Source organism: Pipistrellus kuhlii, unplaced genomic scaffold (genome assembly GCF_014108245.1).
Source record: "Pipistrellus kuhlii isolate mPipKuh1 unplaced genomic scaffold, mPipKuh1.p scaffold_m20_p_3, whole genome shotgun sequence".
NCBI classification, from domain to species: Eukaryota; Metazoa; Chordata; class Mammalia; order Chiroptera; family Vespertilionidae; genus Pipistrellus; species Pipistrellus kuhlii.
In genome coordinates this window covers 43647954-43670190 of record NW_023425529.1, presented here as the reverse complement: position 1 = coordinate 43670190, position 22237 = coordinate 43647954, and the positions used below count along the sequence as shown (strand labels likewise).

The window sequence follows — 22237 nt, the reverse complement described above, 5'->3', positions numbered from 1 at the left end:
TGTGTAGGGTGAGCAAAGTTGGGCAGGTCATTTCAATTGAAAAATCCGTGTTTGGATAGCAAGCTGAAAATGCCATGCAAACATAAAACGAACCTAGATACGGTGGGGGAAGAACTTGATAGACATAACTTCCAGGGTGTCTTTCTGGGAAAATAAGCCACCGCAGCTGAAGTGAAGTGTCTTCAAGGTGTAATTACGGAGAAAAGTGAAAACCTCCCAGCATTCTGTAATCAGAAGGGTCAGAGGTGGGGGGAGGGGCTTGAAGGGGATCATTTGCTACTTGGTGCACAGCCTGAGAACAGAGGAAGCGTGACGAGTGGTGTGTGTGATGGCAAGGAAGAGAGGGATGATCACGTAACCAAAGCAGCTTCTCGGCCCCCTCCCCTGACCAGTAGCTTGAAATGGTCCCATCCCCTCTCCCAGCAGGATGCCCAGCTCCACACACCTGGGCCCTGGGTGAGAGTGGCCACAGAAACCTGTAATTGGGCCTTAGTGTGATTAACTTGTACAAACATCCCTGTGTGGTGGCGTCTTACTTCCTGGCTGCCACGTCTCCCGGAGGTGAGGTGAGCAGCTCAGCTGATAAACAGAAAGAAACTTTGTTACAAAGAGGCCACCTGGCCAGCAAGGGCGTGTTCTGGATGTTTACCCTGGCTTTCATAAAAGCTGAAAGTTTGCTTGGGACTTCAGTTTTGGCATCGTTAAAGCCTTCGTAGCCTCGGGTGGGAGATGGGGTTGGGGGGAGGTGGTGGCTCTGACAGCGAAGTTGGGATGCTCCTGAAAACAGCCCTGCCCCAGGCTCAGAGGAGCCAAACCCAGTCCCCAAACTTCCCAGCAGACCTCCAAGGGTAGGTGAGCTGTGGGAACAGAGCCGGGCCCTGGAGTTAGGAGATTGCCATCTGCTTCTGGGAGCCACACGCTGTGTGACAATAGAGAAGTCCTGTGAAATGAGGGTGCTAGACTCATAGTCAATGCTTGTTGGAGTAAGTACATTCAAAGCATCACTTGGCGAAGCCAGCGCTTACCCTTGTGGCTTTAACCTATCTGTCCTTTAACAAGAAGTTATGGACGATTTCCTACGTACTAAACTTGTGTGGGATTTTTGCAAGTGATAAAGAGGTGAAAACAACCCGGCAGCTCTGGTCCGAGGTGTAAGAGAGAACAGACTCCTCCCACACAGGGAAGGCTGTGATGGGCCAGGGTAGAAGCAGAAAGTCTGCTGAGGGGCAGGAGGGGAGAGAGCTGAAAAGACCTCTTGGAGGAGCCTAGGATGTAACTGGATGGTGTCAGTGGCGTAAGAAAAACATTTTACAACAAAATGTCACACCCACTTAACATGTGACAGGGAATCTCAAAAGTCTTAGGGCAATTTTCCACTGCAATCACATCAGAGGTACGAACTCTACCAACTAACCAAAACAAAAACAAAAAAACAAAACAAAAACAAAAAAAACACGACTTGAAAATGTAATTGTTTCCATGTTTTTACCTTTATGAAGTTTTAATAACAAATTTTCAATTCAAGTTTGTATCAGAAAGTGTCTAGCAACAATGGATTGAGACAAACATTAAAATAAAAACTTATTCAAAATTCATAATACTCAAAAAGATAAAGTAAAATAAAAACTTTCAAATGATGTTCTTTGAAAGCCTGTAGCATTTCTGTTTCTGAAGTTATTAAAGCTTAAGACTGCACTAAGACTTTTGAAACACTCTACCAGGGGTCTTCAAACTACGGCCCGCGGGCCACATGCGGCCCGCAGAGGAGTCTGATCCGGCCCGCCAGGTTTTTTGGGCAGTGAGCGCAGCCGAGGTGTTACAGTAGGAATTAGTAGTTCATATAGTCTGGCCCTCCAGCTCTCTGAGGGACCGTGATCTGGCCCCCACTTTAAAAAGTTTGAGGACCCCTGCTAGTATACATATCTATATACTAGAGGCCCAGTGCACAAACTCGGGCACTGGTGGGGGTCCCTCAGCCTGGCCTGTGGGGATTGGTCCATGCATGTCTTAGCTATTGGTCAGATTCTCAAATTGTCTGCCAGTTGCTTAGGCTTAGATAGGTAGCTAGGTAGGTAGACAGACAGACAGACAGAGACAGACATACAGACAGATAGATAGATAGATATAAAAGCCTAAGCAAACATTTGACCTTTCAACTGGTAGCTGTGATGCACAATGACCACCAGGGGGCAGATGCTCAATGCACAGGCATGAAACATGGAACAGAAGGATGAATCTCAGAGGAAAGAGGGAGGGAAAAGGCATACTAGAGACCATCGGCCTGGCCTGCAGGATCGGGCTAAAGCTGGCAGTCTGACATCCCCTGAGGGGTCCCAAATTTCGAGGGGGCACAGGCCAGGCTGAGGGACCCCACTGGTGCATGAATCCATGCACCAGGCCTCTAGTGTATAATAACTACAATGAAATTTTAATAAAATAATGCCTATATTACATGTGACATACTTTGGCACTTTTTTGTCCTATTTCATTCTGATCTTTTTAAAAAAGATTTTTTTCATGTTGATTTGCCAGTTTAAGTTTATTTTACAATCCTGTAGTGGGTGGTAGTCAGCAATGTGATAGACACTGAGCTGGGTGAAGGCTCAGTTCCCTGAGACCAGTGAGAGAAGATGAATTTGTGTTCTGGCATCATCTCAGTACTAAAACCAAGATGGTCCCACATGTTGAGATCCCAAGAGTGGCTGGAGGAAAAAGGATTGGGAATGAAGGCCCAGCAGCAGCAGAAGAGGAATGAGTGCATGGGCTGTAGGCACACTTGCCAGTGCACCTGGTCTGGTGGCCATACTGTGGGAACCCAAAGGCGAGGGAGCTGCACAGACACTGGGGAGGACCCTGTGAAGCTCAGCACTTGACAAAGTACAGTACTGCATGCAGGAGGGAGCTATTCCTTTCCGAGGCTGGTAAAATGGTGACCTCCTGACCTAGCTAACCACACTTCGGGAGCCATCTACTCGGTGAGCAGGAATCCTAATCCCAATGTTTTGCCTTCCATCAGATTATGTGTCTCTACTGCCTGCATGCTGAGCAAACAAACTAGAGGTCGAGTCCCTTACTGCTAGGGCTAATCACAGGTGTCTCCTTTCACTTCAGGATGTGGTTAGTACCGTACCTTGAGGAATTGCAGGCTCCAGAGAGAAAGCCGTAGACTGCCAGGTCGGATTGAGAGAACAGATGCGTGGGAAGGGCTCGATTTAACCCTAGGTCTCTTTCTTCAGGGGGAATCCTACCTAATAAAGAGGGAATATGCTAACTGACCATCACTCTATCACAAAGATGGCTACACCCACAGCTGAGGCCAAGTTCCCTTAAGGAGCCTTAACAAGCATTCAGCAGGGACCTGAAGTCATGCCCCCCACCCACCAGGGTTTGACAGAGGACTTCAGGCTGCTCCCCCTGCCCCTGCCCCTGCCCCAGCACCAGGCCGGGGGACCTCAGGCCACGTCCCGCACCTGGCTGGGATTGACGGAGGACCTTATCACGTGCTGGGTGGGGGGAGCAGAGCTTGATGGGGAGCCTGAGGCTGTGCCCCTCTCCTGGTGCCAGGCTGGGGGACCTCAGGCTGCACCCCCTGCCCCAGCACCAGGCCAGGGGACCTCAGGCTGCAGGCTCCTCCCACCCCCACCTGGCAGGGTGTGAAGGGGACTCAGACCATGCCTCCCACCAGCAGAGCTTGACAGGGGATCTCAGGCCGTGTCCCCCACCTGGTGGAGTTTGATGGGGGGCCTCAAGGCACATCCCCCACCCTATCTGGCAACACCCTCCATCCTGGTGCCAGGCCAGGGGACCTGAAGCTATGCCCCAGCAGAGCTTGACAAGGGTAGGACTGGCCAGGTCTGGATCTAACCCAATGGGAGGAGGGGGGTCTGGGTCTCATGCAATTTTGAGGCACATGTGGGTGAGTGGGGACTTGACTCTGGGTCCCCCCTTTTTTTATTGATTTTTTACAGAGAGGAAGGGGGAGGGATAGAGAGTTAGAAACATCGATGGGAGAGAAACATTGATCAGCTGCCTCCTTCACACACGCTGAGGATGTGCCTGCAACCAAGGTACATGCCCTTGACCGGAATCAAACCTGGGACCCTTTAGTCCACAGCCCGATGCTCTACCCACTGAGCCAAACCAGTTTTGGCATGGGTTCCCCTTTTAATGTGCATGAATTTCATGCACCGGGACACTAGTAAAAGTAATAAAAGCCAACCCCACTTCAAGGGACCACAACACAATGTCAGGAAGAGGGAGCTGAGTGACCTGGGTGATTCTGAGTCAGTCAGGGAGGTCTTCCTGAAGGAGGGGAGTCTTAAGCACTTGGCAACAGCTGTTAACTAATCTATTAACACACCTTTGTTCTTTTCTTGCAATTGTGGGTAGGTAGACAGAAAATATCAGGGAAGTGCAACCTATAGGATAGTTCAACACTGTCATGGCAAACACTTCTGCATTCTGTGGGACTCTGTTCGTGCTTAGCAGGGGCAGTTCCAGGATTTATGAGTTGTCTAGCTCGAGCAGAACTCCTTGTGCTGGCCCAGCATACAGAGCTCAGCCCACGCTGAGAGCAGGGAGCTGCCTGTGAACCGAAGCCTCATTTCCTCCTTGGAGCCTTCTTCACGCCCTTTTCAACTTGGCACTTACTGCCTGTGCTACTGTTTTCATTTTATTAGTTTTTTAATAGGCAATATAGTCAGGTTCAGAGTACAAACAGGTATTCAGTGAAAAATCTTCTCTTTGCTCCTAGCCCCTCCCTAGACAGGTGTTACCTGGACCCAATGGTACCAGTTTTTAGTCTCCAACTAGATTCTAAAATCTCGTGGGGAGAGCACTGTCTTATATCTCTGTGCCCGATGGAGTGAACGGGCCCATTGGTCACTCGGGAGCTTTCTAGCACCACATTCTCCCTCCTCCATCAGCACCGATACTATCTTGGATCAGATCCCCAAACCCTTTTAATTGGCCATCCAGCTGCCAATCAGGTCCGTCTCCTAGATACCCTCCACCAGCTGTCATATTGTTCTTCCTATAGTGGGCTTCCCACTACCTCTGTATTGCTCCTCAGGTCTCAGGTCAACAGCAAACTCCTTGGCATGATGACTTGGTGGCCTCTGCCTCTCCAGGCCCATCCTCTACTACTTGGGCCAGACTACATACTCCCACTATCCCAATTTATTTGCTGGTCTCTGGTTGGCTATGCTGTCTCCTGCCTCTAGGCCTCTGTGTGCTCACCTTACCTGGCCAACTCCTAGTGATGGGTTAGTGCTCCGCCCAAGCTCCTCCCCCTCAGAACCGCTTCAGAAATGTCACTTTCTCCCACTTGCTCAGTTTCCTGTGTCCTCTCTTCCTCAGCACCCAAGGGTTCTCTCTGTGCCAAGCCAGCTCAACCAGGTTTGGTGAGCCTGAGATGGGGCAGTGAAGGATTGAGAAAAGACAGACAAGAGAAAAGAGTTGAGTCTGGGTGGGACGCTGTCCTTCCTGATGGAGAGCTAGCTACAGCGCACACAGCCTGAAAGCTGTGTCTTTATTTTATAGACAGATTCCAGGAGGCAAAGTAAGGGTGTGGTTACAGTGTTCTCATGAGTTTCGAATCTGCTCAATTACATGCACCTGATCAAGCTTTATTTACTTGCTGCACCTCCCGCAGCCTATATCACTTAGCCACGTGGGGCTACAGGTGCGGACCATACGGTCAAGCTTACAACTATAGCCTTTGGCTGTGATTGTGCTGAGAGGGCTTTGCCCTCCAAGCTGGGACTTGCACGTGGCTTTGCCAGGAGAGGACCGTGCCCTCTCATTAGTCAGAGGCTTGAACTTGTCCAAACACGGTGGCCGCTCGCCACACCTCTCTATGCCATCTTCTCACTGGGTGATCTCCGTTTAAAATCTGACTCCCCCAGTTCACTGTATGCTCCTTGAAGGATGCTCATCTCAGTGTCTCCCACATATAGCAGATACTCCATCAATACTGGCAGAATGAACCAAGCTCATCTCCCATTTCGTAGGCATCTAACACAAAAGAGACAAAGAGACTTCATTTTATTTGATTTTTGCTGCTGCTGAGTCTGATGTTATAAAAGAAAACCACCTGTCTCCCCCAGCTCAGAGGGATCCATGCTCCCCCTGAGATCATATTCCCTGGGTCCAAGCGACTCCAGGTGCCAGGCATCTCCACAGGCAGGAACTTGCGTGTTTAAGTAACAGTATTAAATAGCATGACATGCCGGGGGGTAATGAGTGTGGCATTGACCAAGGACCAGGTGCCTGAGGAAAATTGCTGGAAAGCTGAGCAGGGATTTATTCATTATAACAGTGGAAATAACCGATAACCATTTATCGATTATTTGTACTCTGCCAAGGATTTTACATACATTATCATTATTTGCCTGTACTCTGCCAAGGATTTTACATACAGTATCTCTGACTTAATCCTCACAGCCCAGTGAGTTGGTTATTAGTTATCCCCCTTTATAGATGAGGAGATTGAGGCAGAGAGAGATTAAGTAATTTGTCCAAGCGTCACACAGCCACTAGCAATAAAAACGAACACTTTTTCAGAATTTACTGTGTGCAGGGACTACTGAGTGTTTTCCATGATTGTTTATTGAACTTATTAATCCTTCTAACAATTCTGGGAGGTAGGTGCTATTATTACTAGAAGGGGCAGAACTGGGCTTTGCGCACAGGTCTGAGCCATGAACATCTGGTGCTTAACAAGAGACCCTGGTGTTTTCAGAGCTTTCCACAGAAGGCGTTTCAAGCATTCATCCTCTGAGCTGTGGGATCATGTATGTGCCTGGGGGTGCAAGCTGACGAACACCAAAGCTCAGTCCTGCCTGGAATCTTAGATATTTTTTATTAAGCATGAGTAGATAAAGATGAATATTTATAAAATATGTTTAGGGTATAAGGAATAACAGTACCAGTAGTGGCCACCATCCACTTTAAGAAAAAGTAATTTGCTTTGAAGTCCCCATGTGCCTCTATTCTCATATCTTTCCTCCTTCGGAAACTTTTGTTTCATTGTTCCTTTGGCTTTCTTTAGCACATATTCATATTGTATTCATGAACAATATTGTGTACTCATTTTTGTTTTCACAAACAATGCATTGTTTAGTTTTACATGCTTTACAATTTCCTACAAATGGAATCATATCATACTCACTCTTCTGCAACTTCTTTTTCAATCAATATTACATCTGCAATGTTGCATGTAGAAATAGTTCATTCTTTGTTACTGCTGTAGAGTACTCTGTAATATGGATATATTTCATACTCTATTCATTCTACTGCTGATGGAAATTTGGGTGGTTGCTATTTTTGCCATTTTTTTTAGTGCTACTACAATAGAAACATTCTGTTACATGCCTCCTGGTTCATGTGCGCTGGAGTTTGAATAGAATATAAAACTAGGAGTGGAGCTGCAGCATCATAGGATGTGTACGTGTTTGTTTGTTTGTTTGTTTGTTTGTTTTTTTAAAATATATTTTATTGATTTTGTACAGAGAGGAAGGGAGAGAGATAGAGAGTTAGAAACATCGATGAGAGAGAAACATCGATCAGCTGTCTCCCGCACACCCCCTACTGGGGATATGCCCGCAACCAAGGTACATGCCCTTGACCGAAATCGAACCCGGGACCCTTCAGTCCCCAAGCCGACGCTCTATCCATTGAGCCAAACCGGTCTTGGCGGGTGTGTACATTTTAAAGTTTACTTTATAATGCCAAATCGTCTCCCAAAGTGGTTATTTCTGTGAAATCTCTGCATTTAGAATTTTAGTGTTCTGATTATTCTAGATCCACTAATGTCAGAATCTTAGGGCAAGAAAGAAACACTGATTCTGGTTCTCCTCATTTTATGGGTGGAGGAACTTTAGAAGCAAGAAAGCTAAGTGATTGGATAAGATGGTGTCCCTGTTCAGCAACAGAGCCTGGTCTGGAGCCCCAACCCCCTGACTCCCTCTCCACCCCTGCCCTGTCTTATTTCTTTCCCTTCTCAGGCTGAGGCCCCAAGGTGAGGCCACCCGGACATATCAAGCTATTTTCAGGATCGGCCCGGCACTGGAGCCGGCTCAGTCGGGGCCCCCTGTGGTTCCAGAATGAGGCTCCTCCGCAGACGTCACATGCCCTTGCGCCTGGCCATAGTGGGCAGCGCCTTTGTGCTCTTCCTCTTCATCCTGCAGAGGGATGTCAGCAGCAGGGAACATGCCACGGAGAAACCGTGGCTGAAGTCCTTGGTGAGCCAGAAGGATCATGTCCTGGACCTCATGATGGGGGCCATGAACAACCTTAAGGATTCGATGCCCAAGTTCCAGATCAGGGCTCCAGAGCCCCAGGACACACTGCTCTCCACAAACAAGTTCTGCCTCCCCGGTTTCTACACACCAGCTGAACTGAAGCCCTTCTGGGAACGGCCACCACAGGACCCCAACGGCCCTGGGGCAGATGGGAAGGCTTTTCAGAAGGACGAGTGGACGCCCCTGGAGACCCAGGAAAAGGACAAGGGCTATAAGAAGCACTGCTTCAATGCCTTTGCCAGTGACCGGATCTCCCTGCAGAGGGCCCTGGGGCCAGACACTCGACCCCCTGAGTAAGTAGCCCAGAGTCATCGGGTGAGGCCAGATGGGTGGCTGGTATGGCCATGGCCTTGAGCCAAGTGCCAGGTAAAGAGCTGATGGGGATTTTAGAATATGGACAGGGATTTCCTCTACACCCTCACCCCTTTTCCTGACCAATTGCCCTTATCCCAGGGGTTGAGGTTCAAGAGTATTCTGGTCAGGCCAGAGGCCTAGGAGTCCTATGAGAGTAGAACACAATTATGAAGGTGACAGTGTACAGACAAAAGAACTCAAGGTCTGGGACCAGGACCTGGCTTAGGGGTGACTGAGAGGGACTGATTCCAGGCCACTGATATGGTGGCCCTGCCCTCTGCCCCCCTGGGTTTTGCACCCTTCTGGGACCGGCCTGCCCCGGAAACTATGGGACGCTGCTGCTGAGCTGCTGGGAGAGGGACGTTTCCCGCCAGTGGCTCCAGTGGTCAGGACGACCCCCGCACCTCCTGATTCCTTCTTCCAGTGAAGGCACTCGGGACCATGAATTCATTCCAACCTTTATGTGAAGCTGTTTATGATTTTAATTCTGGGCAATGAACCAGCACTTAGATCTTTGAGCCATAAGCCACCTCACTCTTACGTGATCGAGGCTGTGTTCACGCTGTCCTCAAGTCAAAGATTGTGTGTCTTTCTCATTTAGATTTGTCTTTCCCGACTCAAGAGTTATATCCTTTTTGGCCTTTTGTCCCGTGGCAGCCCCCATCCCCACATTCATGATTCTCTAAGGCTATGAACCGGGGGTTCCTCAGAATTGAGCAAGCATTATAGTCCTAGAGCACATGTGTCAAACACAAGGCCCGAGGGCCAAATCCGTCCCGCCAGGCCTTGCAATGTGGCCCGCACCGCGCTGTCATCACTGCACTCCGCTGCGTTTCCATCACAATGACAGTTTATGACTGTTCAGTAAACCATTCGGCCTGCGATTTAGGCTGGATTTTAGATTTTGGCCCCTTCTCTGATTGAGTTCGACACCCCTATCCTAGAGGTTGGAGCCACTTGGAATTGTCACGAGCTCCTCAGCAGGGAAGGAAGGGTGTTGGGCCATAAGGGGAACTAGAAGGGAAAGTTTGGGAGCCCCCTCTGGAGACTCCATAAGAAATCTTTCTGACCAGCAGAGGGGATAAGAAAGGGTGTGAGCCTGCAGGTGTCTCAGTGCTTAGATTGTTGGCCCATGGGCTGAAGGGTTGAGTGTGCAATTCCTGGTCAAGGGCATATACCTAGGTTGGGGTAGGAGGGGAGGCAATCAATTAATTTGTCTCTCTCACCCCGGATGTCTCTCTCCCTCCCCACCCCCCATCCCGCCACCCCCTCCACTCCCTCAAAAATAATCTACGGAAAAAATATCCTCATGCTGAGCCACATGATTCCTTGAGATGCAGGGTTCACACATCCCCACTCCCCACCTGAGATGGAATGTCAAGAGGGTAGAGCATGACCAAGAGCTACTGAATGGTTAGAGTGGATGAGGATAGAGGAAAGGTCACAGGAAATTGATTGTGATAGTCGTGTCAGATGACAGGGAATTAATGAGGAAATGGATTAGAGAAGAACTGAGAAGTGTAACAAGAAGAGTATGAAAATTGTAGTCGCTTTTCTCAGATGTCAGGTTTGCCCTTTACTACTTCCCCTTTGGGACCTCTGGGTTGGATTACACTTTATGCAGCACACATGTTACTGCGGGAGAGAGTCAGCCCTGGGAACTCCTAGAGCAGATGAGAGAAGTGAGAAGGGGAGCGGGGAGGAGCCCTCAGCATCACAGCTGTGGCGCTGAGCCAGCTCTGGGGGAAACGGGTGTTGGAGTAAGTTGGCTAGGACCTGTGCAGAGGCTCAGAGTAGGAGGCAAACACAGCATAAGCTGGGAACAGGGAGCAGCTATTCCCAGCTGTGACAGAGAATGTAGACTGGTGGTTCCCAAGAGCAGTGAGCGGTTATGGTAATCACCAGTCTACATTCATGTGGCTCAGCATCCTTTTTTCTTTTTTTCCTTTTTGGTGTTGTTAATCCTCACCTGAGGATATTTTTTCCGTAGATTATTTTTGAGGGAGTGGAGGGGGTGGCGGGATGGGGGGTGGGGAGGGAGAGAGACATCCATGGTGAGAGAGACAAATTAATTGATTGCCTCCCACTCCTACCCCAACCTAGGTATATGCCCTTGACCAGGAATTGCACAGAGCCCCCTTTACCCCCGGAACTCTGAGGGACCTGGAGAGCTATCTGTACACTTTCATCCCTCCAGATGTGTCGACCAGAAGTTCCGGCGCTGCCCACCACTGCCCACTACCAGCGTCATCATTGTGTTTCACAACGAGGCCTGGTCCACACTGCTGCGAACAGTGTACAGCGTCCTCCACACCAGCCCTGCCATCCTGCTGAAGGAGATCATACTGGTGGATGATGCCAGCACTGAGGGTGAGGAGAGAGGTGGCCCAGGGTTTTGCTTTTCAGACTCCCTTAGAGTTGCCAAGTCCAACCCAAGTCAGAAATGCTGGGAGCGGGCAGGCCAGAGGGTGGGGATGGGCCTTCCCTCTGTTTCCTACCTCAAAGATTCCACCTCAAAAGCCCTCTGCCGTGGCTGGTGCTCGCCAAACTTCCACCCATACCTTTTGAAGTAACTCCACAAACATAGGCAGAGTATTCTGTGTCTGACGCTAAACTAGACAATGGGGAAACCATGACAAATAACAAGTGAGATGGATCTTGCCCTGAAAAGCTAACAAACTTCATGGGTCAGATGGCTCCTTGCACTGCTAACCACAGCAGTGTGGCCTGTAACATACCTCTAATAGATGTAAAAGGATGTGGACTTAAATTTATTTTATTTATTTATTTATTTATTTATTTTAATGTATTTTATTGGTTTTGTACAAAGAGGAAGGGAGAGAGATAGAGTTAGAAACATCAATATGAGAGAGAGTCATCGAACAGCTGCCTCTTGCACACCCCCTACTGGGGATATGCCTGCAACCAAGGTACATGCCCTTGACCGGAATCGAACCCGGGACCCTTCAGTCCCCAAGCTGACGCTCTATCCATTGAGCCAAACCGGTTTCGGCATGGATGTGGACTTTAAAGGCCAGCATCCAGAAATTCAAACCCCACTTGTGCCTCTTCCTAACTGTGTGACCTTAGGCAAGATACTTAACCTCTTTGAACCTCAGTTTTCTCTGCTAAAAATGAAGACATGGCTTTCTCACAGGGTGAGTGAGGGATCAGAGATCGGTGATAAATGAGATTATTCAGATGACAGAGTAAGGCGCTCCATTGATTTCAATGTAGTCTTTGTATGGGAACAATGCACTCTGGGAGTATGTAGTCAGGAGACGTTATTTCTGCATGGCAATGCCTGGGGCAGTCCACAGTGGAGGCCAGATTGGAGCCTTAAAGCATGTGTGTCTAGGGAAAGAAGAGGCACTGAAGGGCATTCCCAGAAAAGAAAATGGCATACACACAGTCCTAGAGGCATAGGTGTATTTGTGAGAAACAGAGGTTTGATGTGGCTGAAACTTAGGTTTGTTTTAGGAAATGACACTAAAACGATGTTGAATTGAAATTTGTGCCATGATACAAGTATTTAGAGAGAGAAAAATTTGGAGTCATTGAAGGTGTTTAAGGTAGACAGTGATCTTGTCTCAGAAGGATGGCAGTTTAGGGAAGGGTAATTGTCAGAAAGAGAAGCAGAGGACCCCAAGTCAGGAGAGGAAATTCTTATAACCACCTGAGAGTTGATGATAGGGCCAGACCTAGGAAAGGGGCTGAGGAACTGATACAACATTAGGTTGGGAGTCTCCAGGAGCTAAGCCCTCCTCCTGGGTGGCACATGGTGTCTAAGGCTCTCAGATTGGCCTCCTGTGCCCATGCTCCTAAATCGAGTGCAGAAACAGACACCACACTTCCCAGAATACCCTGGGGCCACTCCGTAGAGCTGTGGCTCCACCTGACCTCCCCAGCCTCTTGCCTGCCTTCTGGATGAGAGGTGATGCCAAAACGTGGAATAAGGCTGGGAAGGCAGAGGGAGGAGAAGCTGAAGTGAGTGCTGGTAAGTCCATTTCTTTGGAGAGCTCACATTTCCCCAGGGAGGACAGACACCTAGCAGCATTTACAAAGCAAAGGCAACCCTAGCCTGTTTGGCTCAGTGGATAGAGTATTGGCCTGTGGACTGAAGGGTCCCGGGTTTGATTCCAGTCAAGGGCTCATGCCTGAGTGGCAGGCTTGATCACCAGTAAGGGATGTGCAGGAGGTAGCCAATCAGTGATTTTCTCTTATCACTGATGTTTCTCTCTCTCTCTTTCCCTTCCTCTCTGAAATCAATATATATGCAAAGAAATAAGTATCAGGGATGCAGTGAGAGAGTCTGGTGGTCAAGAAGCATCAGATTAGGCTTCTGGAAAGGGAGGGGCAAAGAGTTTGGCAGAGATGGGAGTGGCCCCTTAGTAGCCATGGAATGACTGGATGGAATGGGGAGCAAGTGTGTCAATCCAGCTGCCCTTCCTTAAACTGGGCTCTCTGGTAACTCTTCTCCCCCAGACCTATGCTAGCCAGGCCTCAGATGCCTCTTCCCTTGAATCCCAGAGGGTGGAAGTTCTAAACTGTACTTGTCACCCAGACTTCTTTTTAGTTCATAAGGTCCAAGTGCCCAGTTGGGCAACTCTTCTGACCACATTGCCAGGCTGGCACAGGCAGCATCTAAAGGGCACAGCAGCCTGTGCCTAGTAGGGTGGACTTTACAATGGCCACGATAGCCCCTCCAAAGTGCCTGCCCCTAGCGGGCCTTCTCTCTGGCTGTCTCCTGGACTCTCTCTTAGGGCCAATGCCAGCACCTCAGAATCATCTGCCTGAAAATCCTAAACCCGTCATTCTTAGCTTTCTGGGTCCTGGCTCTTTTGAGCGTTTGTAAAAAGCTTTACCCACTCCCTAGAATTGTGCAGAGTTGCTACAACACTGTGCACACACCCACAGTTCTGCATGGAATTCCAGGAAGTTTGTGGACCCTAGGAAAATAACCCCACCGTGAGGGCTTTCGGACCCTTGAGATGCTCTCAGAAATGTTCAGCTGAGTCGAGAAAGGACAAAACTCGGATCCATGGTCAGAAGTCTCTGCTGCCCACAGCAGGATAAAATTTTCCACACGTTTGATCATTTGATCAGATTAACTGGCTCTCATTACACACTCACAGAGAAGAGCTGTGTCTCTGCTGAAATACAATGTCCATGCTCTCTTGTCCTCCTATCCAGGTACTTGGCAGTGCTGTGCGACCACAAGCACACAAGATGTTTGATGCTGGGGTGGGGGAAGGGGCCCAGTGGCAGGCTGGGGAACTTCTTACCTACCTCAGAGTCTGAACCCTGGGCACAGATTTCACTCTTGTGTGGCCAGGTCAGGTGCCAGATGTACTCCTGGTCTGGCACACTCTACAGGCTTATGAAAACTGGCCCCTCAGGCTCCTCAGTCTCTGGTGCCCCACACAAGTCATTCCCATGTCCAAGCCCTGCCTTGTCCTGGCGAAGACTGAGCCTCAGCCCCTTCTGTGGGAATTTGCTAGATGGATGGGAGGAAATGAGACACATAGCCAGGATCTGGAGAGTTGGGAAATGAACCGCCCCCTCAGTGATTAAGTTCCTTGTGGAGAGGGGAGGGGCACCGAGGTTAGGTTGGCCAGGAAGGGGCGCTGTAGGAAGGGAAGGCAGAGGGAACAGCAGGTGGAGGAAAGGAAAGAAGGGGCAGCCTTGAAGTCTGGAAATGCACTGAGTGAAACTCAGAGGAGGAGACACTTGGGGAGCACTTTGGGTTAGCTAAGTATTTTATTGTTTGTATAAACTGGATTTGTTTATTAATCCATTCCTCTATCCTTGGACATTGGGGTTTTTCATTCATTCATCTATACATGGACAATAGTTATTTCATAATAACCATTTGGCTATTGTGAATAATGCTGCCATCAACATCAGCATACAAATATTTGTTTGAATCCCTGCTTTCACTTCTTTTGGATATATATCCAGAAGTGGAATTGCTGGACCACGTGGTAATTCTATTATTTAATTTTTTGAAGAGCCACCATACTGTTTGGATTTGGATTTTTTCATGTTGTTTTTTAAAGTCCTCACCTGAGGATATGTTTTTCTTTATTTTAAAGAGAAACACAGCTTGGTTGCCCCCTAAATGTACACCCGTTAGGGATCAACCCCGAAACCTTTTGGTGTACAAAGGACATTCCAAGCAATTGATCCACCCAGCCAGGACTGGATTTTGTTTTTAAGTGCAATTTTAAACCACTGTGCTGACGTAATCTGATTTAGTTTTGTAAGATAACTGATGTCCCTGTGGTTGCTATGTCAAGAATAGATTGTAAAGAATGGTGTAGAATTGAGGCCAGGAAACCAGTTAAGATATTATTGCTGTTGCTTGTGGTTCAGTGGTTGAGCATCGACCTATGAACCAAGGGGTCACGGTTCAATTCCCAGTCAGGGCACATGCCCAGGTTGTGGGCTCCATTCCCCAGTGGGGGGCATGCAAAAGGCAGCCAATCAATGATTATCTTTCATTATTGATGTTTCTATCTCTCTCCTTTCTCCTTCCCTCTTTGAAATCAATAAAAACATATATATATATATATATATTTTAAAAAGACATTGTTCCTGAGGTGACAGTGAGGACCAAGAGAGAGAACTGGCTGTACTTGCTGATGGACTCACTGTCAAGGATGAGGAAAGTATAAAATCCAGCAGGACTCCTAGGTTAGAGCAGCTGGAGGGATGCAGGTACCGTATACTGACTTGGGGGAGCCTGAGGTGCAGCTTGGGAGGAAATCTGGAGTTCCATTTTGGGCGTGTTTGGTTTGTGGTTCTGTTATACATCCATGTGAAGGTGGCAAGGCCCAGAAAGAAGACTTAGGAGCCATCTTCATGTTGATGAGATTGAATAAGGCCTGTGTGCTGGAGGTCATAGGAGTCTTACAGACTCTGTCATGAGGCATGAAGCTGGGTTGGGTGGTGGGGTATTAAACTTACATTAGGAGGCTATTGTCTAGAGGACATAAGAAAGTATGGTTAGGCTTATGTGCGTCTCCACGCTCTGGAGCATAAGTCCAGTGGGTCCAGGGGTGTGACCGGAAGACTGTCAGGGGTTGTCTCGCTCCCCTAGAAGGGCCTGCACTCATGCTCAGAATCTGCAGGACCAGGCCAGCCACCTGAGCCTGGAGGAAGGTATGGCAGAAAGGCCCTGTGGAGCTCAGGTCCCCGGAGGTTCACAGCTCAGTGCTCTGCAGTTTCTGACCACAAAACCCACTTCCTATGATGTTCTGTCCCCGAGTTATCTCCATCACCATGAATTTCCTGTGAGAAGGCGAGGCTCTTGGTTGAGGTTCCTCCCTCCTTCCTGTTAGAACCAGCACTTGGGGCTGTAGTTGGATTATGAGTCTGAGAGATCCTTGAAGGCAGGACCCAGAGCAGGCCCCTCCCTGACCAGGGTAGTGTCTGGCACCTAGGAAGTGAACTAGCAGATGTTTACTGAGTGGATGGTGGGCCAAAGCTGCCAAATGAGGCTAATTTTGACTCATAAACATTGGGGACATTAGTCCCTATTTCATAGTGTTTTAATCTTCATAGAGAATATCAAATAAGAAAATCAACATAAAAGTACCTAGGTCAGGCCGGCTGGTGTTGCTCAGTGGTTGTAACAGGAAGTCAGGGTTTGATTCCCAGTCAGGAAACAGGCTGGGTTGCAGGCTCAATCCCCAGTGTGGGGTGCGCACCGGTCAGTGATTCTCTCTCATTGATGTTTCTATCTCTGCCTTCCTCTCTGAAATCAATTTTTAAAAGAAGTACATTGTAAGTGCAAGTATTTGGAGTGTGTGTGTGTGTGTGTGTGTGTACGAGAGAGAGACAGACAGACGGGGGGAACACCCCACCCCAAATTGATCTCAGGCGCCACAGTTTGTATAGAACTGTGTTAGAGCAAGGTCTGAGCACTGGGCTGATCCCACAGCTTGAAAGAGAAAGAACACAATTATCGCTTACACCTTCCCCTCTACTTCCACTTCTGAAACTCCATTGCACAGTCAGGAACAGAACAAGAGCATGGGAAACCAAAATCACAGTTAATAAAACGTAAGTAAGATTCGGAATATGTTTCAAGATGGCTTGCTTCGGAATAGACCTATTTTTTATGCTTTGAGGATTCCAGACTGAATAACAGGATTATGAAGTAAGCCTCCGCTCAGAAAAACACACACCAAAAAAAACCACGAAAGATCTGAGCAGAGGTACCCCTCCCTTCAAATAGCTTTCCTCATCTTCAAATTGAGGATGGTTGCCCCCGCCTCCCTTCCCACCTTCCCACCTCAGGCTCTCAGCCCTGAACTTCCTCTGACAGGTTACTGATCGTCTTAGGCGGCTGGGCTCACCACTGTGCCTGACCAATGGCAGGCACTTGATGCATGTGCTTAATTTAATTAAAAAGAGGCTCTTCACCTTTTCCTATCTTAGGAAATTCCACATGCAGAGCAGGTAAAAAAGGAGATTAGAGTAAGACTTCTTGCTGCTGGTCCAGCAAGTAAGAAATCAACATTTGTATGTTCTACTTGGCACACTTATTCTGAGGAGCCTGGAAGACAGGGAAGCAGACACTGAAAACTCACAATCACTAGGGGTAGAAAGAAGAGGAGGATGGAATTACGGCTCTGAAAGACAGAAGTTGAAAGGCTGCAGAGACCGATGGGGCGCCTGAAGCCTTTGTCGGAAGTTTAAACTTGATTTAGGCCAAAGAAACAGCCCTGAGATCCTGTCTCCGACATCAGAGAAGGTGCCTAGGTAAACAGGCACAGGATCGACACAGCAGAGCCAGGGCCCCGGCAAGGTGGGCTTGGGTGGCCGGGGGTGCTTGGCCACACGCAGGACTTCCTCCTTCCACCCCCTCCCCCACCATCTGCTCCCACGAGATTGCTTAGTGCAGTAGGTGTGGGAGGATTAAAAACTCAGGCCTGCTGGAGAACCAAGAGCGCCAGGGCTGGGTGCCCACGGGGATTAGGTTTTCAACAGAGCGGGGAGCTGACTTCAATGACACTGTCCCTTCCAGACTATTTAAAGGAGGAACTGGAACAGTACGTGAAGCAGCTGCAGATCGTGAGGGTGGTGCGGCAGGAGGAGCGGAAGGGGTTGATCACGGCCCGGCTGCTGGGAGCCAGCGTGGCACAGGCAGAGGTGCTCACCTTCCTGGATTCCCACTGTGAGTAAGAGTGCTGGCCTGGCACCCAGGAGGCCTGGGTATAGTCCGGTCCACCCCCCACCCCTCCCTGGCAGATTGAGGAGCTGTGACCACAGCATCAACAGGCCCGTTTCTGCTCTGTTCTAGGAGTGAAGGGGGCCTAGGACTCTCTCCAGCTTCTTCTAGCCATTTCTCACCTCAATCCCAAGGGTGTTTTGTCAAGAGACACACACAACCCTAAAACAATTGGTCATCGCAAATTGCTGGGCATATACTCTGGAGCCCCAGGCATTCCTCTCTCCCAGGACCTGAACCTTGTTCTGAACTCAACCCCTCAGAGAGGCCTCCTGTTAGCACTGGGAGCTGATTTGTGTGGAGCTTTACTGTAAGAGCAACCTGGAGCCAGGAAAGCCTCCCTCTCACCCCAAACCGAAACACCTCCCACCATTCTCCGGAAAAAATAACTTCCCTAAAAGCAGTGACGTATATTGGGGAAGGCCTAGAAAGCCAGAAGACCCGGGTTTGCATTCTAGCAAAGCCTCAAGTTTCTCATTTGAAAGATGGAAAGGGGATACCAGCCTTACTCACCAACAGAATTATTATTCTGAGGGCCAAATAAAGTAATATATATAGTTCACTGAAAATCTCAAAGGGCTAGACAAATGAAAGAGATGGTTATTCACAACTGGAGCTGAAGCTTGAGATGCAGATAGTCCCAGGAGAGGGACACCTGCTTCTGAAACCCACACTGGGGAGGGAGGGCTGATTCAGTGGGGAAGCTGGGAATCTGAAGATGCCCATCCCCGGCCTTTCCTGTGCTTTTGGATCAGTTGAGTCCACGTTAGTCCCCTGAGACCTCCAATCTCCCCTCCAGCTGCCTGCATCTTTAGGTTGGGAGGAGAGAGGAGGAAGTTCTCAGATCTCTCTATGCCGAACAGCTGTAAGCCAGCTTGCCTGTGTTTCTCAGCTGATAGCTAGAAAGTGGGTGGAGAATTCTCTTGTCCTCCCTGGTCTCCCCACGGGCCTGGGGCATGGGCTTAGCTGTGATCAGGACCCTGACAGCTGTCTCCTGGTCTGGGCTTGCAGGCGAGTGCTTCCATGGCTGGCTGGAGCCCCTCCTGGCTCGCATCACCGAGGATGAGACAGCGGTGGTGAGCCCGGACATCGTCACTATTGACCTTAACACTTTTGAGTTCTCCAAGCCCGTTCAGAAGGGCAGAGTCCATAGCCGGGGCAACTTTGACTGGAGCCTGACCTTCGGCTGGGAGACTCTCCCTCCACATGAAAAGCAGAGGCGCAAGGATGAGACTTACCCAATCAAGTAAGGACCACAGCCTGGTGAGCCCCCAACCTGGCCTACATGATTACCAGACTCCCAGTCCTAGGGACCTGGGCCATCTCAGGTCAACATGTATTAGTGCTCTATCAGGCACCTGACATATTTTATTTCATTCTCATCCCCTAGGATTAGCCCGTCTAATAGGTGAGAACATTGAGGTTCCTAGGGATAAACAATTGGCCTCAGATTACACAGCTAACAAAAGGCGGAACAGGGATACCCATCCTGGCCTGTCTGATCCAGCCCTACGCTCCTAGCTATGGCCCTAGACTGTCCTTATCTGCCACTTACTGTGTGCCTGGCCCTGGACTAAGGGCTCTGCACACTTTGTGTCATCTATTCCTCCCTGTTGTAGGAGACCATGACCAGTGTTTGCAGAGGTGCTGAGAGAGAGTGAGTAGTGGCCATTGTTGAATAGCCATTGCAATAAGAGTGTATGGCATGTGCTCCTAGGTCCTTCTCTTTGAAAAGACTGAAAACATAGTAAAAGAATAGGGCAAGTGTCCTGCAGTTTGCAGTTTGTTGCAGTTGCCCTGAACTTTTTTGATAAAGAGCCAAATAGTAAATATTTCAGGTTTGTCAGCTACATATAGTCTGTTGCATAATATTCCTTGTTTGTGTTTCTTTTAAACAATCCTCTAAAAATGTAAAATCCATTCTTATATAAATAAACCCAGAGTCTTATATAAAGCCAGGCTAGAGTTGGCCCCCAGACCATAGTTTGCCAACCCCTGAGCTATAGGATGGATGCATGAAAGTTTACCCATTTCCTCCCCCTCATACATCTGCCCTGTCCTTCCCTCTCCAATTGCCTTTTGGTGTTAAGAGGACCACAGCTCATTTTAATACTCACCCAATGATATATTTTTATTGACTTTTAGAGAGGCAGGGAGAGAGAGAAAGAGAAACATCGATTAATTGCCTCCTGTGCATGCCCTGACCAAGGATCAAACGCACAGCCTAGGTATGTGCTCTGACCGGGAATTGAACCCGAAACCTTTTGGAGTAGGGTCGATGCTCCAACTGACTGAGCCACCCAACCAGGGCAACCACAAGTTTATTTTATCAGATGTTTCAGCCAAACTGAGTTGGGGGGTGACTTTTGGAGTATCCTGTGATTATCTGCCATTGTTTTTCCATACTGGCCAAGAAATTCCATTGTCAACTGAGTATATATCTGGGATGGAGAGAGAGAAGCAGGGGTAGGAGATACAATGAGCAGAGATAAGAGGGAAGGCTTGAAAGGAAGAGCGTGTTTGAGTTCCTCCCCTTCCACATGCCCAAATCCTAAGAAATGCTGCCCAGAATTTCAGTGGAGAGGGCTCAGGTGGGGGCCACAAGAAGTAATCCCATGGAACCTGAACAGCCAGCTTCTCTGTCTCCGTTAGAAGGAGAAGCAGCAACAGAAAGAAGAGAGGGGAAAAGAGAAGGCAAGAGGGAGAAAAGAAATGAGAACTCCCTATTGACTGTCTGTCTGCTTCATAGATGCCTTTTGTTTACTGTGTACAGCTACAACAAGCTGGGGCCAGGCACACAGTGACACGATCAGGGACAAGGCACCTGGCCACCACCCATCACTGATGGCTCTCGCTCCAATAGCCAAGGACCATACAGCTGGAAGATAAAGCTCCAGTGTCTGAGGAATGAAATTGCTGCCTGGTGGCATGCATGGCTTGCCCTCAGCACTATGCATACTTCCCACCAGGAGGCCTGCAGGCAGAATCTTTTACTCTGAAAGCTAACAGGAGGCTGAAAGGAGAGTCAGAGGATCCTAAGAAATGGGCCAGGAAACCTAGGCAGTTCCCTGTAGGTTGTGGGTCTGCAGTGAGTTTCCCTGTGTAGGGTTTATCCTCAGAGACCTCTCAAAGCGAAGGGACAGGCCCAAGGCAGGAAGACCCTCAAGAAGAAATAGGTTAAGCCCTGGTCAGGTAGCTCAGTTGGTTAGAGGAGTGGTCAGCAAACCGAGGCTCTCGAGCCACATGTGGCTCTTTGGCCCCTTGAGTGTGGCTCTTCCACACAATACCACTTGTGGGTGCCACGTACAGTGTGATTGAAACTTCCTGTGCAGAAGTCCGTTTTCTGCCTGGGCGAGTGTATTTTGAAGAAGTGGCGTTACAACACCCAAGGGGCCAAAGAGCCATGGTTTGCCAACCACTGTGTTAGAACTTTGTCCCGATTCAGATTCACCAAGATTGCAGGTTTGATCCCCAGTGAGCGAGAAGGAAAGGAAAGGGAAGGGAAGGAGAAAAGAAAGGGAAAGGGAAAGAGGGAGGAAGAGAGGGAGGGAGGGAGGGGAAGAAGTAGGTTAGGTCCAAAGTGCTAATCTGGAGTCCCAGGCTCTCTAAACCTTTCTGGGCCTTACTTGGGCTGGCTTAGAACTCCTAGGTCAGAACCAGTGACAGAAAGCCTGCATGAGCATGAGGGTTTCCCAATTAAAATTTCTTCCAGTAAGCAGCTGCAGGAGCCAACTTCAGGGCAACAAGAGCAGCCACAAGGTTAACTCCAAGGTCAGGCTCATGTGTAGTCACCTTAATAGATCAGTCCAATCAACACTGATTGAGCCCCTGCTGTGTGTGAAGCACCGTGATTGGTTCTGGGCTACGTGAAGAAGCAACAGAAGGGGGCAGCAAAGCCACGTCCAAGAGAGCCTGGCCAGGCACAGCTACCAGCACCTACTGATTAAGTATCTGATAGTCAACCCTAGACTCCCCTGGGCCCTACCCCCACCTTCAATCCTTAGCCCAGCTCCCCTTCTGAGCCACTGGGTATCTATATTCTAGGAATGAGATGTTTTTGTTAATTTGTCTTCACGTGGGTCTTTGTCTCCCTGCTTTTGTCTGAAAGCCAGAATGTTTTTGTAACCTCCAAATGCTCCCTTCAATGTAAGTTGAGCTTGATGTCATCTCATTTCCTATTCTGTTTCCAGGAGTTTCCTCTGTCCAGAGCAGCTGGCAGATTTTCCCCAAAGTTAGCTGCTCATGCAGTGAAGTACCAGGGCTGGGCTCCTACTAACACTGTGGCTTTCTAGTCCCTCAAGGGCCAGGGACTCTGAAAGACAATGGGGTCAGTTCAACTCAT

The 22237-nt window shown here is 48.9% G+C and overlaps 1 protein-coding gene and 1 long non-coding RNA gene across 8 annotated transcripts in view; both read left to right on the top strand.

Annotated features, from left to right (window-relative positions):
* GALNT6 (polypeptide N-acetylgalactosaminyltransferase 6) overlaps positions 1-22237 on the top strand; it is a 32802-nt gene that overhangs the window by 3974 nt on the left and 6591 nt on the right. For 5 of the 7 annotated variants that reach the window (XM_045587987.1, XM_036456087.2, XM_036456089.2 and 2 more), the window contains exons 2-6: positions 4200-4311; positions 8007-8596; positions 10855-11027; positions 17692-17841; positions 18907-19141. In XM_045587987.1, coding sequence (XP_045443943.1) covers positions 8106-8596; positions 10855-11027; positions 17692-17841; positions 18907-19141 — 1049 coding nt within the window. In that variant the 5' untranslated portion in view covers positions 4200-4311; positions 8007-8105. The remainder of the gene's footprint in view (positions 1-4199; positions 4312-8006; positions 8597-10854; positions 11028-17691; positions 17842-18906; positions 19142-22237) is intronic. The other 2 variants (XM_036456088.2, XM_045587988.1) reach the window with 2 other exon arrangements.
* On the top strand, positions 16416-16842 carry LOC118728952. The gene is made up of 2 exons (XR_004991060.1): positions 16416-16464; positions 16560-16842. It is a non-coding gene; the product is annotated as an uncharacterized LOC118728952 (long non-coding RNA).